This window comes from Mytilus galloprovincialis, chromosome 1, assembly GCF_965363235.1.
Source record: "Mytilus galloprovincialis chromosome 1, xbMytGall1.hap1.1, whole genome shotgun sequence".
NCBI lineage: Eukaryota > Metazoa > Mollusca > Bivalvia > Mytilida > Mytilidae > Mytilus > Mytilus galloprovincialis.
In genome coordinates this window covers 30,426,232-30,443,528 of record NC_134838.1, presented here as the reverse complement: position 1 = coordinate 30,443,528, position 17,297 = coordinate 30,426,232, and the positions used below count along the sequence as shown (strand labels likewise).

Below are 17,297 nucleotides of genomic sequence, written 5' to 3'. Positions count from 1 at the left end.
CCACCTGAACTATTACCTGCTGGACAAAGTAAGTGCTTTACCCCATGAGCAATGGTTATAGAGGTAGAGGTAAAGCATGACCTCTAACAAGGAACAAATTATTTATACATTTAAAAATTATAAAAAAGAAATATAAAAAACAATCTCACACAGTTATTATATCCTGAGACTAATTTTTCTACATTCCTATTCACTATGACATGTTTTTTTGTCTCTTAAACGCCACAAAGGACCTCCCTCCTTTTGAGCACATACAAGCACAATGTAGCGCATAGGGCACAAACGGAGTTTATAAGAGCACAAACGACCTTATTATTATTTTATTGAAAGGAAATTATATATTTTTAATTCTCTATTTAAGAAATGTCAATATATGCTTTTCTTTATCAAATTAATTTGGAAAAAAAAACATAGAATGTTTTTACTTTTAATACAAGTCTTAAATTGCTCTGAGAAACACAAAGTACACATGGTTCAATGAAAAAGGTGCAGAAAAAAGGACTGCACAGCTGTCGTTTGGGTATATGTTTCGTTTGGCTTTTTTATGAAACTGAAAATATACCTGTTGCCGTCTAGATAACCGCGGTTTTAAAAGCTCTCCAGAGCTTATGTTTGCACTTGTTCTGCATATACCGACTCTAAATAAAAATAAAAGCTTTATGTCTTATATGTCTTATATCTCGATAAGTACTTTTGATAAAAGTGTATCATCATGCCGTTAAAATGTATGGCTTTGAAAAATGTATTTATAATAAAACTCTCTTATTTTATACCTTTTGGATGAAATGGTTTCTATTTCTCCCTTTTTCACATCAATACACGATGACCAATGTCTTTGGTCGCCGCTTGTGTGGTCTAGTCTTAGAAAACTTGTATGTTTTGCATATATTTCTTTATTCTACATTGGCTAGGTTGAGATCTTACGATACACGTTTAACCCCGCCGCATGTTTTCGCCTGCCCGAAATCAAGAGCCATTGACCTTTGTTAGTCCTGTATGCTTTTTAACATTAGTTCATTTATATGTTTTGGAATTTATTGTGAAGTCAATTTTCACTGAACTGTTCTTAAAAAAAGTTTTATAGATTTCAGTATAAAAAAAAATCAAAGGATTGTCTAAAAAAGATGATTCCTTTCTTAATTAAATATAATAAAGAAACAAGTAAACTGTTTTGGAAATTAAACGTTTGTCAAATATTAGCAATATAACAGGTAAAGCTTTGCTAATCTGGTGACCTGTAATTTGATTGATTGATTGTTGGTTGCTTTACGCCGCATTAACACAAAAAGGCTATATCGCGGCGATTGTGACCTGTAATTACATTTACCTGTTAAAAACAATACTTTTTTGTTCAATATTTAGAAACAGAACGCAAAAGCGACTCTTGTCCAGGGTTTCTCTCCTTTCTTAACGAGTACACATACATTTAGTATTTCCGACAAAGTACATTTATTGTTTATATCCTACAATGTATAACTGACGCTTTAAGGTTTAGTTTTGAAATCCAAATCTGCTTTTTTTAAAAACATTTTTCAAAGAAATCTACATAGCTTAACCGATGACCACGAATTAGACACGAAATGGAACTGTCACGTCAGAGACAGAAATATTCTCAAAATTTCTTTCAAAAATACTGTTTGCTCAATATGGAGGTGGAGTACTAGAGGCTTTATTTCTACAAGTAAAAATAATCAAAACTTTATTTTTGAACTTTTTATTTATACAACAACGAGTTGATAGCTGGATAAAAGCAGGCGTTTCGTAGATATTTTTGTTATTCATATTTTCCACTGATCTAGTTCAGCTACATGCTTGCAGTAACGTATGATCATAGTATATAAAGACGCTCAAACAACACTGATATATAGGTGACGTATCTATTAATATTAGATAAATGAGATTTTAATAGTAAGTAAGTAAGTAAGTAAGTAAGTAGTAAGTAAATACTTTATTATAGTGTTACAATCCAATATACATCATCATATACCATATAAAAATCATTAAAACCATATTAGATCCCTGCCATTTAAACATATGAGACACTTTCATCCTTTTCAAATTAAAAAAAATATAGACTATAATGTAAAAGAAATATTAAATAATAAAACTTTTCATGTTACTAAAAATTCTAAAAAAAACTCCTTTAAGTTCATTTATAAAATAAATTGTACAAATTTTTCTTCCTACGTTTAAACATAAGATGCAATGCCTTGGCTAATAAAACTGAAGCATGATCACAGTTTATAATAAAATCAAATTTGTCATCAGAGTTGAAAACATTAAAAGTATTATTCAAAACATTAATATAATTAAAAAGTTCTTCTCTTATATGTGAATAAAAGTTACAGTCTATTACAAAATATTGTTCTGTCTCTTTAAAATTGTCATTGCATAAAAGACAAAGTCTATCACCTAATGGAGTGGTCGGCTTGGTGTAACGTCCGGTGTCAACCGTAAGCGGCAGCGATCCACATCGAAAGTTTGATAAAATGCGTCGATGGTCACGAAAGTTGATTGTTTTAACAAATAAACTAGTTTTGCAATTGTTTTTAAACCATGTATGTTCTAACTTGTTTCCATTTATAGAATTTTTATCGTCAAAAACATCAATTAACCATTTCTCCTGATCTATAGCTGTTTGTCTTGAGCCGTTCGTAGCTTTTGTTTGCTTGTTATGTTGAGATTGATTAAAAAGTTCAATTCAGATTTTCTCAGTAAAGCTACTACACGTGAATGCCACGATGGGTGTTTTGTCTTACTATTTCAATGGATAGTCCGAACTATTATATCATCCTCTAAATTAGAAAGTTTTGAAAAATAATCTCATAACTTCAATGTTCTGTTTGTTTTAACTGTTGTACATCCAATATCTCCACGAACGGCTAGATTGGTGGAGTTTTTAAGGCCCCTTAAAAGTATCGACATGTCCTATTTTGCAGTTTCTAGTTGCTTATGTTCCGATATACCCCAGATACTTGATCCATACAACAATACAGGTTGAGCAAGGTTTTCATATAAAAAAAAATTTCGTATATATAACAGTCCATCCCGCCACAGGCTATAAATTAAGTATAAAGTGCCTACAAAGCTCGACTGGCTGATTTTCTTACTTCTCTAACCGTAAAACTCCAGTCTAGGTGTTCATCTATCCACATACCAAGATATCTATATTTGCTGTCGTATTTTTACAACGGTATTTCCACAAGTGAAACCAAAATCAGATCGAGGTGAGGATCCACATCTGAAATCCACTACACCAGTTTTGTCAAAATTTATACATAATCTCCATTTCGAACACCATTTATGAACAATATTTAACATTTGCTGAAGTAATTCTTCGTCGGGCGCCAATAGAACAATGTCATCTGGATGGATTGAATAACATAAATGAGAGTAATTTAGGAAAACAATGACTAAAACATTTTTTTCACATAAATTTAGAGTGCCAGCATGTCCTCTTTTTATTTGAAATATTGAATTTTAAACAAATTTCAGTAGTTTTCATACCTGACTCAATCAATCAAAAATGACCAAATTAGCACTTTATTATGTAAATCTATATAGCCGCATTGTAAATGAGTTATATTTCCATGTAAGGATGAATTGTATAATACGTATGATAGCAATATAAGAAAATAATGACTAAAATTCTATTTAGAATATTGAATCCTCAACAAATTTTAGTATTTTTTAATATTTATTATGCGGTTATATAGAAATACATAATAAAGTGCTAATATGGTCAGTTTTGGTTGATGTGGACAAATAACTTTATGATATGAGTCAGTTCGAGGAATGAAAACTACTGAAAGTTTACGATTCAATATTTTGAAAAAAAGGATATGTTGCCCCTCTAAATTGATGCAGAATTTTTTTATAGTCATTATGTTCCAATATTGCTATACTTTGTTTTATACAATCCATCCTTACATGAATCTATTACTGATTTACTATGCGACTATAATATTAACATAATAATATACTAATATGCTCAAACATTAATATATTATTGACTTACTATGCGACTATAAGATTTACATAATAAAGTGAAATTATGGTCAGTTTTGGTTGATGCAGACAAATAATTTTATTATACGAGTGAGTCTGAGGTATGAAAACTACTGAATTTTCTTTAGGATTCAATATTTTAAATAAAAAGAGGACATGCTAGCATTCTAAATAGATGCCAACAACATTGTTTAGTCATTGTGTTCCAATATTGCTATCATTTATATCATACAATCCATCCTTACATTTAAATTTAAGAGAACTACTATGCGGCTACATAGATAACATGAGAAGAGCAACCATGATCTTTAATATTGTTAAAAGTAGTATAACACCATAAAAAGTAGCATAACACCATAAATTATCTTGTTATTTTGACATATCAGTTTGTTTTTAAGATGTTACGTTGTTCTTGTATTTCGGAAATCGTGGTACCGTAGTTTTGGTTAATGGGATGAAATAGATTATTTTACGAGTCATCCTGAGTCAGGCAGCCTGAGATGTGAAAATTGTTTGAATTTGGTGATGATTAAACTATTTTAATAAAAGGACATACTTGAACTATTTGTTTGTGAGGAAAAGGAAATTTACTATGATAAGTTTTCAACTAATTAAAAACGTGTAATAACATTATTTATTAATCAACTGTTTTCGAAAATATGTCATTGCACAAAGTCGTGTTTATTTTTCTCTGCCTGTTTGTGACGTCTTTCTACTAAATCCATTGGATGTCGGGTGTGTAATATTTGGTTAATCTTAGATGCATAATTTTTTTATCAGTTGTAAATTGCTTTGAACTTGCTGTCAGTAACTACGAGTTCTCTCAAATCTGTAATAAGTGTCTTTTTGTTGTTGGGATATACAAGTTCCTGGCCTTGTCCACTCTGTGTATTTCTATTTTTATCCATCTGATAAGTTAAACCTTTTTCAAATAGTTTGATACTTCATTCTTATATTGTACTGCTACACCATTGCCTCATGCAAGGGGAAGAGATGGGATCCCGTTAACAGGTTTAACCCCGCCACATTATGTATAATGTGCCTGTCCAAAGTCAGGAGTCTGGAATGTAGTGGTTGTGGCTTGTTGATGTGTTACATTTTTGTTTTTCGTTCAATTTTTGTATACAATTGAGCCGTTAGCTCTCCCGTTTGAATTGTTTCACATTTGTCATTTAAGGGTCTTTTATAGCTAATTATGTGGTATGGGCTTAGTTTATTGTTGAAGGCGTTTGATGACCTATATAAGTTTATTTCTGTGTCATTTGGTCTTCTGTGGGGTGTTGTCTCATTGACAATCATACCACATCTTCTTTTTTTTATATTTGTAACACTCTGAAACGTAACGTGTCCTTCCAACCAAACGTGTCCGATTACATCAAACGTATCCACATAACGTCACTGAACTGCAAAAAATGTCTAAATGTAAAAGGGCGCCTCAGCGTGTCATTTATATAAACGCCAAGACGTGTCCAATTCCCAACACGTATCCATATCAAGCTCTTCTTTACTTTTACTGGAACCATCATTCGTGTCCCTTTTATAGATAAGAAGGTTATTTTTTTTAAGTGTTTTTCCTTAACGTATACTCATTTTACTATTTCATTTAAGAAATCAGATATACATTACTTTAGGCTGTATAACCCTGGTAAAAGTGTCCGTTCAGTTATGTTGAATTTTAATGAAGCAGCTATGTTCTGTTTAATTGTGTGTATTAAATCAAATACCTCGAGTAGATGAACTTCTTATTCTCTGCGCATAAAAAACTTTCATTCTGAACGTGCGAGGGCAGTGAAGCCAGTTATGGTCGTTAAACTTTACTCATTCATTGTGCCATCAGTTGTGTATTGGGAGGCAACATATTTTTTTTTAATTTCCGAAACTTTTATTTAAAACGGCCTATTTTACAAAACGGACATTGAAGTAGTTTCTTACTGAAGTGAAAAAAAATCGGTCTAAACTCTTTTTTTTTAATTTTTAAGATGAAAACCCCATTTATAGTGTAAACCCGGATAACCATTAAAATGTAGGCCCAATCCGAAATTCCCGGTATGATAATAATCTTCTTCATGTCTATATAGTGATGCTAGAAATCTAAAATTTATTTAAGAAAATGATAACCAGTTTATGATTTGAAGAGCTTTAAAATGCAAGAACTATCGAAAAGAAGGGAAGTCAATTCTACTAAAAGTCCGCTGTGCAATATTCGGATTAATATAAAAGGCATCATTGGAGTTTATTAGTACAAAATGGTTAATTAAGTAGACGGTTAATTCAACTGTACTCAAATTATTTGTACGTTTGCTCCTTTTGAACATACATACTTGCAGCTGGACCACTTTATCAACTGCGACCCCCATCATAGAATTGCCGTAAAGGTTATTGATGTCATTTAGGACGTTCGTGTATTAGCGTGAGACTTTTTTGCGTTAAACAGTGGACACGTTTAACACGCCAATAACAATTATCGGACACGTTTGGGGGTTATGAAATCGGACACGTTTGGGTAAACTTGAATATTACGGACATGCTTGGGGGAATCGGACAAGTTTGGGGGGAAGGCACGTTTGGGAGTGTTACATATATACCCCATCTCGTTTGTTTTTCTATTATGTCTTAATATTGAAAAGGTGTTAAAGACTTGGATATTGTATCGTTTACATTTTTCTTTCTTGGTTTCTGATAAAATATACATGTCTCATCTTAAAACTGTTTAAAAATAAAAAAGATCATCGTTTGATTTGTCACCATGACTATGAATATTCCATACACATACTGTAAGTTATTAAAGGATAATGTTTGATTATTTTTCTTCCCTTTTTAAAAACTTGCATTACATTCGGTATTATTGTTAAACTTTTTTTGGTTAAATTTATGTGATTTGATGCATTCAAAGTGAAAAACAGCTTTATTCGTACTAAATTTGGCCTATTTAACCTTTTTTGGGGATTCCAAAGCACTAATGGATCTTTTATAAACGAAACGCGCGTCTGGCGTAAATACAACATTTAATCCTGGTCTCTTATTTATAGCTCAGTGGCCCATATTTAATGTTATCATAATCATCAGTATAAAAACTATAGACATATAATAGTAGCATATATCGGTTTTTTATTTCTATAAAACTAATATATATTAAAAGACTAGACATATACAAGCTAAGATATAATAGAAGATGAATAATTCTATCTTGATGTTATACAGAATTCTGAGAAAGACAATACATTGTAAGCGAACACCTACTGTGTCTTACTGTTTACTTCCTTATTATGGCACCCGTAACGGAGTTTCGGTGATGTATTGTTATTTTTCGTTTCTTTTTCTTTGGTTTTTTTTTTTAATTTTTCTTCCACACATTCTTGTCAACTCTGGATCTCGGAATTAAATGAACCAATAGCAATTGGGGAACAAGGGTGTCATCCGCTATTGCTTGCAACGACAAATCTAATTTTAACTTCTTATTTGTAAATGAATTTCAAAATGTTCAATTGTGTAGAACGCAGTTATATGAAGAACAGATTTATCTACTGTAAACTATATATTATGTTTTTCTTTAATTGGTATGGTTCACATGTACACACAAAACAAAAATTACTCAGTAATTATATTTTACTTAAATTTTACTGAAAATGTGTGTCTATCAAAAAAAATACTTAAATTAAAACAAATATTAATACTAATTTTATTCACTTGAGTTAAAGAATTACTTAGAACTTATTTAAATAATAACTTACTGTGTTTAGTAGAAAGAATTAACTTAGATTAAGTCATATATTCAAGAACTAACCATTTTTTTTTATTTATAGTATACTAAAATGCAGTATGAAAGTTTCTAGAATTACTTCTGATAACATGGATAAAAAACTGGCTATTACTAAGTAGGTTAAGGCACTACATAATGTTGTGTGCTTGCATAAGGCTTATTATATATAATAATAAATGCTTCCTATGAAATTTGACTCCATAATTTAACAATTTATCATATATAAGTTTGGATAACATTTTTTTTTAAAACAGGCTATTATGTCAACTTGGAAATATTTTTAATTATGGAATTTGCATAATTTCCTGTGCTTGAAATGTTTTATTAATTCCATATTTATTCTGTATTTTAATGTTTCGTTTGGCGCCTACTACTTTCTATTACAAAGAAGATAACACAGTTTCAATAGAATGCACTGTGCCGGGCTCAACACTATATATACACAGTATATTGTATGGAAAGTGTAATGCAATGCTAAAAAAAATTGTGGTGCAGAATAAACAAGGAATTTCAAACCCAAGAAATCATGCAAATTACATATTTGAAAATAATTCCAAATTGAAAAAAAGACTGTTTTTAGATAATATTTTGAAATGCTTAAAAAAAATGATTGGAATTACTTAGTATCAGTATTACTATTCATTATTTGAATTGTTTTCATATCAAAATATCTTCAAATTATCATTATTCATTTTTTATATAATTTTTATAATGTAAACTTACATGTCTTAGTTTTACTAAAATTTATAATTATATATTTATTATAAATGTACAAAATTTTATAATATGTCCTGTATTTTTAATAAGAAGTTTTTGATTTTAGACAGAAAAAATATTCGGCCAAACAGAATTAAGGTTTCTTTTGACTTTGGTTAGCTATTTTTGAAAATTGGCTGGAACTCATTCAGAGTTGAATTTAAACAAAAGTATACTGAGTTTGCTGAAATACTTGCACGATTGAAAAGCAAGAAAGGAAAGGAGAACCTTACAAAAAAGACAATTTGTGGGTATTCATGTTTCCTGCTTCTCTTTGTGTACTATTTCAATTAAATGAAAATGTAGCACAAAGAGTTGCCGGGAGGTAGCCCATGTTAACTTATATAACAAACAAGAATAGAAATGGATTATAACAAGGGATATAGTACATGATCATTCTTAAAAACGATATGTTACTTTTTCAAATTATATGCATTTATGATAAAAAAAAAATTTAATTTGTAAATTATTTATAGATATATAAAATTAATAATTCAAAGAATTACTTAGTATTTATTTAAAGAATTATTTAAGATACATTGAAAAAATACTTAAATTTAATTACTAGGTAACTACTTGGCATTACGTTAATTACTCATTCTTTGTCAAACATTTTTACTTGTTTTTTACTTAATTTGAGTAAAATTAATACTTGTTTTCAGTAAATTCAAGTAATTTTTTTAGTGTAGTCTCCGATAATCGTGCCATCGATGTTTTGTATAGCTTAGAATAAGTACCTGTTATAGATATGTGTGTGAACAATAAACCCACTACTTCATTTTTTTGCATTCATTCAAATACTATGCGATTGTTAACCTCATATTTATATGTAAGAGTAAAGATGGCCCGATAGTATTTCCTGGCCCATAAGGGATAAAGATAGCCTTATTAGAATTTTCATCACTTTCTATCAATGCCCAACATTCTACATACACAGTTTACTGAAGTACTTTTAATATAATATTTAGAAATGAATTTAAGTATGTATAATGACAGATTACTTTTTTTGTTATCCTTAAAAACCTATGGCCGCTAGTGTGTTAATGTCTTTTATCTTGCAGTGAATACAAAATTAAAATAAAATATCAAACATTTATTTTCACCTGTATGTAAATTTACTTCATATTTTTTTTACACCAGATTCATCCCTCAGTTTGGAAAAGTATGTTTAGTTGATACTGTATTTTTTGTCCTATCACACTGTTCAGATACATTGACTTAAGTAGGGAACACAAAGAGTAACCTAAATTCGAGAATGCAAATACTACCTTAACAAAGACTTCTCAAACTTGAAACCTGTCATTACATCAATGATGCATCGAACTGTTACTAGGAAACATATAACAATAAAGAATAAAAGTCTGCACTTTTCTTACTAACATTTTTTTTTAAAGATTATACACCTACCCAAGCCAAGCTGTCAGATTTTCACCTTTTTTTTTTTAAATCTTTCATTAACTTAAGGAGTGAACGAAACTTAAATACACGATAATTAAAATCAACACAGAAGTAAAACATAAAGATTCAGGCGGAATTATTGGATTTCCAACTCTATTCATAATTAATCTGACTGAAATAAACAGTTTTTACACCAAATTATGTCAAATGAGAGTCCATTCCACATTTTACAGCTTGCCTAACATTCTTCAAGCATTTCCATATTATAAAGGCAATATAACAAGATTCTTTAGATGGAAGTTAACTGTTATTTTAACTTTTTGACAATACATGTACTAGAAGAGGGGTGAAAGATAGCAAAGGCACAGTCAAACTCCTAGATCGAAACTGACAAAGTCATTGCAAAAAAAAAAGAAAACAGACAAATTGACAAATAATAGAACACAAGATACAACATAGAAAAATGAAGACAGAGCAACACGAACCCCACCAAAATCTGTGGTTGATCTCAGATGCTCCGGAAGGTTGAGCAGATCATGCTCCACATATGCACCGTCGTGTTGCTCGTGATAATACAAATGCGGTATAACGTCTTATTCGTAAGGTCATGTTCGTGAAAAGGGACGGGGATTGTAGTTACGAAATAAGGAAACATACCGATATAAAACAGTTATTCAATTACGGTCAACCAAGTCGTGATGGCGTCCGTCAAATTTACGAAGAGATGAAGTCAACTTCACCATTTGGAATTCGAAGTTGACTGTTTGTCTATTTCCAATGTATGCATTAAGTTAAATATCCCCATACATTATCTATTTTCCTTGATTGTGCTTATCAGTGCTAGAAAAATAAACATATTCATGACATTTGCATGGAAAGTGAATTGACTATTTATTATTAATCTAAACGAAATAAACAGTTTTTACACCAAATTATGTCAAATGAGAGTACAGTCCATTCCACATTTTACAGCTTGCCTAACATTCTTCAAGCATTTCCATGTTATAAAGGCAATATAACAAGATTCTTTAGATGGAAGTTAACTGTTATCCTAAAAAAACTTTTTGACTATACATGTACTAGAAGAGGGATGAAAGATAGCAAAGAGAAGAGATGAAGTCAACTTTACTATTTGGAATTCGAGGTTGACTGTTTGTCTATATCTTATGTATGCATTAAGTTAAATATCCCCATACATAATCTAGTTTCCTTGATTGTGCTTATCAGTGCTAGAAAAATAAACATATTTATGACATTTGCATGGAAAGATGACTATTTAATCTTGCTGAAATACAATCACAATCACATTCTTTTTTCACAAAAATTGTTTTGTCAATGTTAAGAAACTCTAAATGCTATATCTATTTCAGCTAAATATATGAGTGATAAATGAATAAGTAAGGACACATAAACTACAAAACAAGCTCATACTGGTGTGATGATATCTAAGAACTACAAATTAATATTGGAGAAAACTGGTTTAGCTGTACTTGTTTGGGGAAAAAATAAGAAATTATGCACTTTATTTATTTCTGTAAAAATAATAGGACGTACGGGCAACTGAAATATGTTGTGTCTCTAACAACTGGGGGTAATCCCAGGTGTTCCGGAAGGATAATCAGATCCTGCTCCACACTGCGAAAAGTTTAAGCGAACATGTATACTTCAAACCGTATTGCTAGTTATATAGGAAAACTCAACTTTAACTCTGAATTAACTTCGAAATTTCTGTAGATATAGAAAGTACTAGAACACACCCGTGATATCGCGGGTCCGTGACTGAATTAAAGTATATAACTATGCGCAAGCATTATTTTAGTATTAGTATTGTCATCTGATAAAGTCATGCCGATTATAAGATACACAGTTTTCTGTGCTTTCAAATCTTTCTGTTTGAACCTCCAAACTGGAACTTATCAATTATTGGTAATATTAATTATTTGGAAAACAAAAGGTCCTGGAATGGAGTATTTTTTAATCAACAGCATTGTCCTATATAATATAAGTTATAAATAAAGTTGAATTCTTTGATTCGCTGTTTTACGTCATGCCCGCTAACAAATTGGAAACTGTACCCATACGCCTCATTTTAGTCCAGTTTTTTAGTATTCGTATTGTTATCTTAGAAAGTCTTAATGATTAAAATACTACAATAGGTAACAATTCGACAATTTAGTAGTGTCCACCCTGTGATTATGACCCGTGTATATAGCATATTAATCCTGAATACACCGTTTGTTGGTGCGCCTGTCAGATGCGGAACGTATAGATAAGGTAATAGGTAACAGGTGAATATACTATTGGTATCGGTATCGGACTCGACCCGGAACTTCTTAATTATTGGCAATATTAATTACGTGGAAAACAAAAGGGCCTGGAGTGGTGTAATTTTTAATCTATACCTTTGTACTATATTAGTTAAATATAGAGTTGAATTCTTTGATTCGTCGTTTTTACGTGATGACGGCTGACAAATTGGACCTCGTAATTTTAGTATTATAGAAACGGGCGTTCATTTCTCGTTCACCTCCATGAAAACGGCGCGTCTTCTAATGGTGTCAAGAATAAACTGGTTTTTACTTTCGCGTGTTCTTCTACGTTAACGTGAAAAACTCTACTTCTATTTTGGTTAAAATAAACGCACATTTTGTAGTAACCCCGCGTTAACGCTGATGTTCGTCGTATCCTATATACACTGACCTACCATATCACATGATAAGGTACTTCAAAATTACCAACAGTTTATTTTCGATTTGCATATTTGATTACAGTCAATGATATTACTCCATAATATATAAGTACATTAAAATACACTTGTGAAATCTGTAGTAAACGCCTGTTTACTTTTAATTGCACGTTAAAAATAAACTTGTTAAATTCTGACTAAACAAACACAGAGAAAACGCGCGTTTACTCAGGTAGACGTTATACATTACATTTTGACAATTATCGAAAACATGAAAATGTGCACGTGGCGTCTACTTGCGCTTACTTTATGTAATGGTTGGTTTGCACCCAACAGTATGTTTTTGGACCATGTGTGTATAGTTATGACCTATCTAAATTAGTAGATTGTAATAAACAGTCAGGGGCATTAGTTTAACAAGTAATTTTTTTAGTTACTTAATATATTTTTGTTTTAAAAAATTATAAAATTACTCATTACAGTTATTTTAAATTTCAATAGAAGCATGGAATAAATGTAGTTTTCATGAATTTTTACATCATTTTATATCATAAAATGAAGAATTCATTACATTTTAGAGAATAATAGAGATAAAGGTTTACTTTCAAAATATTGACAAAAATATTACTTGAATAAGTTATTTTGTACATCTTTGAAAGAATGAGTAATAACACTTATTTAAGGAACATATGTAATTGTTTTGGGTTACAAATTATAAATAACTTCAAGTCTTAATTAATTCACAAGTTTCTATCTATTTATATTTGTCTACCTTCAAGATTTTTGAGGAAAATGATATTTTAATAGTCCCAAGAGACCAATATTTGACCCAAAAGCGTCGATATGAAAGATACGTGCGTCAGAAAGGCAATTAGTGTTTCAGAAAGATTAGATTTTATATTTCATGGGAAAAAATAACCAGATGACCGTGAAAATGTGTTAAAGCTAGTAAAATCTGTATAGTTGGACACCTATAAAAATAATATTTAGAAAAGTTACTTATATAAGTAATACTTAAAATAGCCTCGTTTTCAACATTACTTGGATAGGAAATTTTAAATGTTACTTGTTTAAGTAATGCCCCTGACTGATAAATAAAAAAAGAAATACTATTGATGTATTTTTCTGTAATTTCTTCTTTAAGTAGATAATACATCTTCAAGTAGGTGGTTTTTATATGTTTCAGAGAAATGTAAACGTTTTAAAGATGGACATAGAAAACTCTGAATGGGCGTCTCTTCCAAATATTATCCAAACCGGAGCTCTCAGACACACCACACAGCTGTTAGTAGAATTCCATGGTTCATCAGCTTCATTGGAAAAACTTATAATTCTTAGAGAAATATACAACGAGGGATTTAGAATTTATTGGTATCACAGAAATCCAGCAAAATCAAATTTGATACAAGGCAGATTTGTCCAGCACTCTTCTTGTTACGAAGTCTATTTTGTGCGAATGTAATATGATATAGTAGACTTCATAAACAACGTGTATCTGTAATATTATCAATTAAAACTGACTTAATTCAGACTGATCTCTTTTCGACTTTTTCTTGCTTGACGGAGTCAAAAAATGAGACATAGGTATGATGTTTCATTCGTCGGTGGTGGCGTCAACAATGTTTTGTTTCTGTCTAACTTAAGGTGAACTATTAGTGGTAAGTCAATAATATTTGGTATGTAGTTGTATAAGCATTTACACATCCCAATATTATGGAAATTATTTGATCCTTCCTCCTGAGTTATAGTCTATTGCCTTTGAAATATTTGCTTATTTGTCATGTATTAGTTTGTGATTAAGTCTAGAAGTAATTTAATGATAATTGGTTTGCATTTGTATTAGCATTGGCATATTTTATTTCAATTGAGATTATTTGGCCCAACTCCCTCAGTCATGGTCTATTGACTTTGAAATTTTTGCTTAGTTTTCATGTACTAGTTTGTGATTAGATCAGTTTATGGGGAATAACTAGTAGTAGGTCAATGATATAGGCTATTATCATTGGCACATAATTTGACCTGGCCCCTCAGTTATAGTTTATTAACTGTGAAATTGTGTTTTTTTTTTGTATAGGTTTGTATTTAGGTTTGTTTAAAGTGAACTTCTCATGAAAAGTCAGTGGTATTGTTTGGTATGCAGTTGTATTAACATTGGCACTACTAGTTTCCATAGAGTTCGAATATTTTGGAAAATTTTAATTTTAACATTTACATTTTTTCAACTGCAAATAAGCGAGAATTATCTCTGTGACACCAGTTCATGTTTATAACTTTCTTATAACCCCGATCGTAAAATCGCAAAAACACACCAAAGATTGTAGACATTGTAATAATTTACATTTCTTCAACATGAATTGGTTATACTAAATAATCACACACACCCCAAAAAAAAATGTTTGAGGGTTATTCTTTATGTTATTGAAAAGGTATTATGGTTGTTTGTTGTCAACGTGGTAAGTCTGAACTTATATTGTAATGAATGCAAGGAAATCAGACGACGTTATCGTACCAACGCACAGAAATTCGATCAGTCTCGATGTATGTTACAAATGCAAACTCATTTTGTATGAGGTTTAAACATGTGTTGCGTACTATCTGTATGTAACTGCTTTACTCTGGGTTTTGTACAACTGTCGATTATCTGGATACAGCCAAGGCTTAATACTTAATAGTGTTCATTTCATAAATCGAATATTCTTCTTACCTAGATGATGAGCGTTACTATTAAATATGGTAATATAGCAGTTCCAAAGATTTTAAAATCATCTAAAACCTGTATATAGTTGACACCACCAATATATATACTTTGATAATTTTCAGTTCAGGCATACTCAAGTTATATACCTAAAACGATTTTTTTTACATTCGTTCTGTTTCCATGGTAACGGCAGCCATCTTGCAAATTCCAAAGTCAGGTGAACAACTTCACATCGTGGTTCACATTATGGTATACAAAGTAAAATCACAAAACTACTGAACTTAATTCCATCAACATTGGTCCATTCAATTCCGAGAAATAGCGTGGACAAAATGTGTGGAAGAATAACATCAACTATATTTGCCATTGCAAGCAATAGCGGATGGCACCCATCCCACACTGCCACTTAACTTCAACCAATTTACAATTTGAAGCAGTCAATGCATAAAATTACATTACTACGCATCCGTCTGTAAATTTTCCCGAAGTTTAGGGCATTTTCAACTTTTCCTTTTTTTTTTAAGTTTCCATGGCAACGGCGGCCATTTTGGAAATTCCAAAGTCCAAATTCTTATCTTTACTTAACATGAACCATTTATAATGAGTTTCATTAAGTTTGGAGCATTGTTAGATTTTTTGACATTTTTGCTATTTCCATGGTAACGGGTACCATTTTCTAAATTATAAAGACAGGTGCCACTTTGGGACATGCCATGTTACATTTCCATTAAGTTGTAGAAGGTTTGATCTTATATTCTTGCAGGAAAAACAGCTTCAATGTGTTTTCCAATAGGGCCAATGTTAAACTTTCTCCCAGTTTCCATGATAATGTTGGCCATTTTTTAAATTCTTAATATTGCCAAAACATCTAGGCATACCAGGGAAAATGACAGTTCTTGTCCATTCGTTTTTTATGCGTTTTATTATTTGATTAAACCATATGATTATGGACTTTCCGAATTCAATCTAATTAAAATTAAATCTCTCACTCGCTCATTTTTTAATGCTTGGTCGCTGCGTGGGAGATCTAACAACATCCAATTTAAGTTCACGTCAGAGGTCAAATTTTCAATAAGGTTATAACCTTTATTCGACCAATGAAAATCCTTCTTTTTATCCAATCAACGATCGTTTTATTACTGTTGTTCGGTTAAACAACCAAAATGGCGACGTCCAGCGAAATAGAAGGAGCAATCGGTAAAGTTCTACCCTAGTTTGGCGTTGAGGAATTAAAAGCAGAGCAATTGGAAATTCTGAAGTGCATAATAGCGAAAGATGACTGTTTGGCCGTACTTCCAACAGGTTTAGGCAAATCCTTGCCTTTTCAATTATGTATTCCAGTGCAACGGGAATTGAATGTCAACAATGTCAATGCCATTGGGAAAATAATAGTGTGTTGCCCGCTAGTTTCCATCATGAAGGACCAGGTTGAAAGGCTTCATAAGATACCAAATCTTAAAGCAGCGTATATAGGTAATTATAATATTGCTTTAGCTAAACATGAATATTTGTGATGGGGCACACTTCTGTTTTGTGTTGTTTAATATGACATGTGTACATGATTTGGTCTTCTTTCACTTTATTCACATGTTTATGAAGGCATTAAGGGTAATAAAGGATTCCATGTGGGCTAATTAGTCAAGGTTTTATAGTTAAAGCTAGTCATACTGGTATAATCATGGTTTAGGCTAAGGGTTAGTTTCGACCGTCTTTATCATGTTTAGTGCTCTGCATGTATATGGGTTTGATTGATTTTAAGTCATCTGCACTTGGTGGAAACCTCTGACAATATAGTAGCAACTTCTTAGGGCTACATAAATTTTTAAATACTGAATTGTATCTAACCTAGCAGAGATCTTGAACTATTTAGCCGCTATGCTAGCTACATGTACATTTGTACATGCACACTTTCTGTAGTAAGAAATCCTTGGAGATTGTAGATCTTCATGTATGTACATGTAGCTGCTACAATGTTGAATGAAACCTGGTGA

At 31.2% G+C, this 17,297-nt stretch overlaps 1 protein-coding gene and 1 pseudogene across 1 annotated transcript in view; both read left to right on the top strand.

Annotated features, from left to right (window-relative positions):
• Positions 1 to 14,137, top strand: part of LOC143071219 (putative methyltransferase-like protein 24) — a 94,532-nt gene extending 80,395 nt beyond the window's left edge. Inside the window, exon 13 of the mRNA XM_076245394.1 lies at positions 13,795 to 14,137. Coding sequence (XP_076101509.1) covers positions 13,795 to 14,070 — 276 coding nt within the window. The 3' untranslated portion in view covers positions 14,071 to 14,137. The remainder of the gene's footprint in view (positions 1 to 13,794) is intronic.
• Positions 14,138 to 16,469: 2,332 nt separating this feature from the next.
• The window catches only part of LOC143076016 (putative ATP-dependent DNA helicase RecS), a 31,635-nt pseudogene continuing 30,807 nt past the window's right edge, over positions 16,470 to 17,297 (top strand).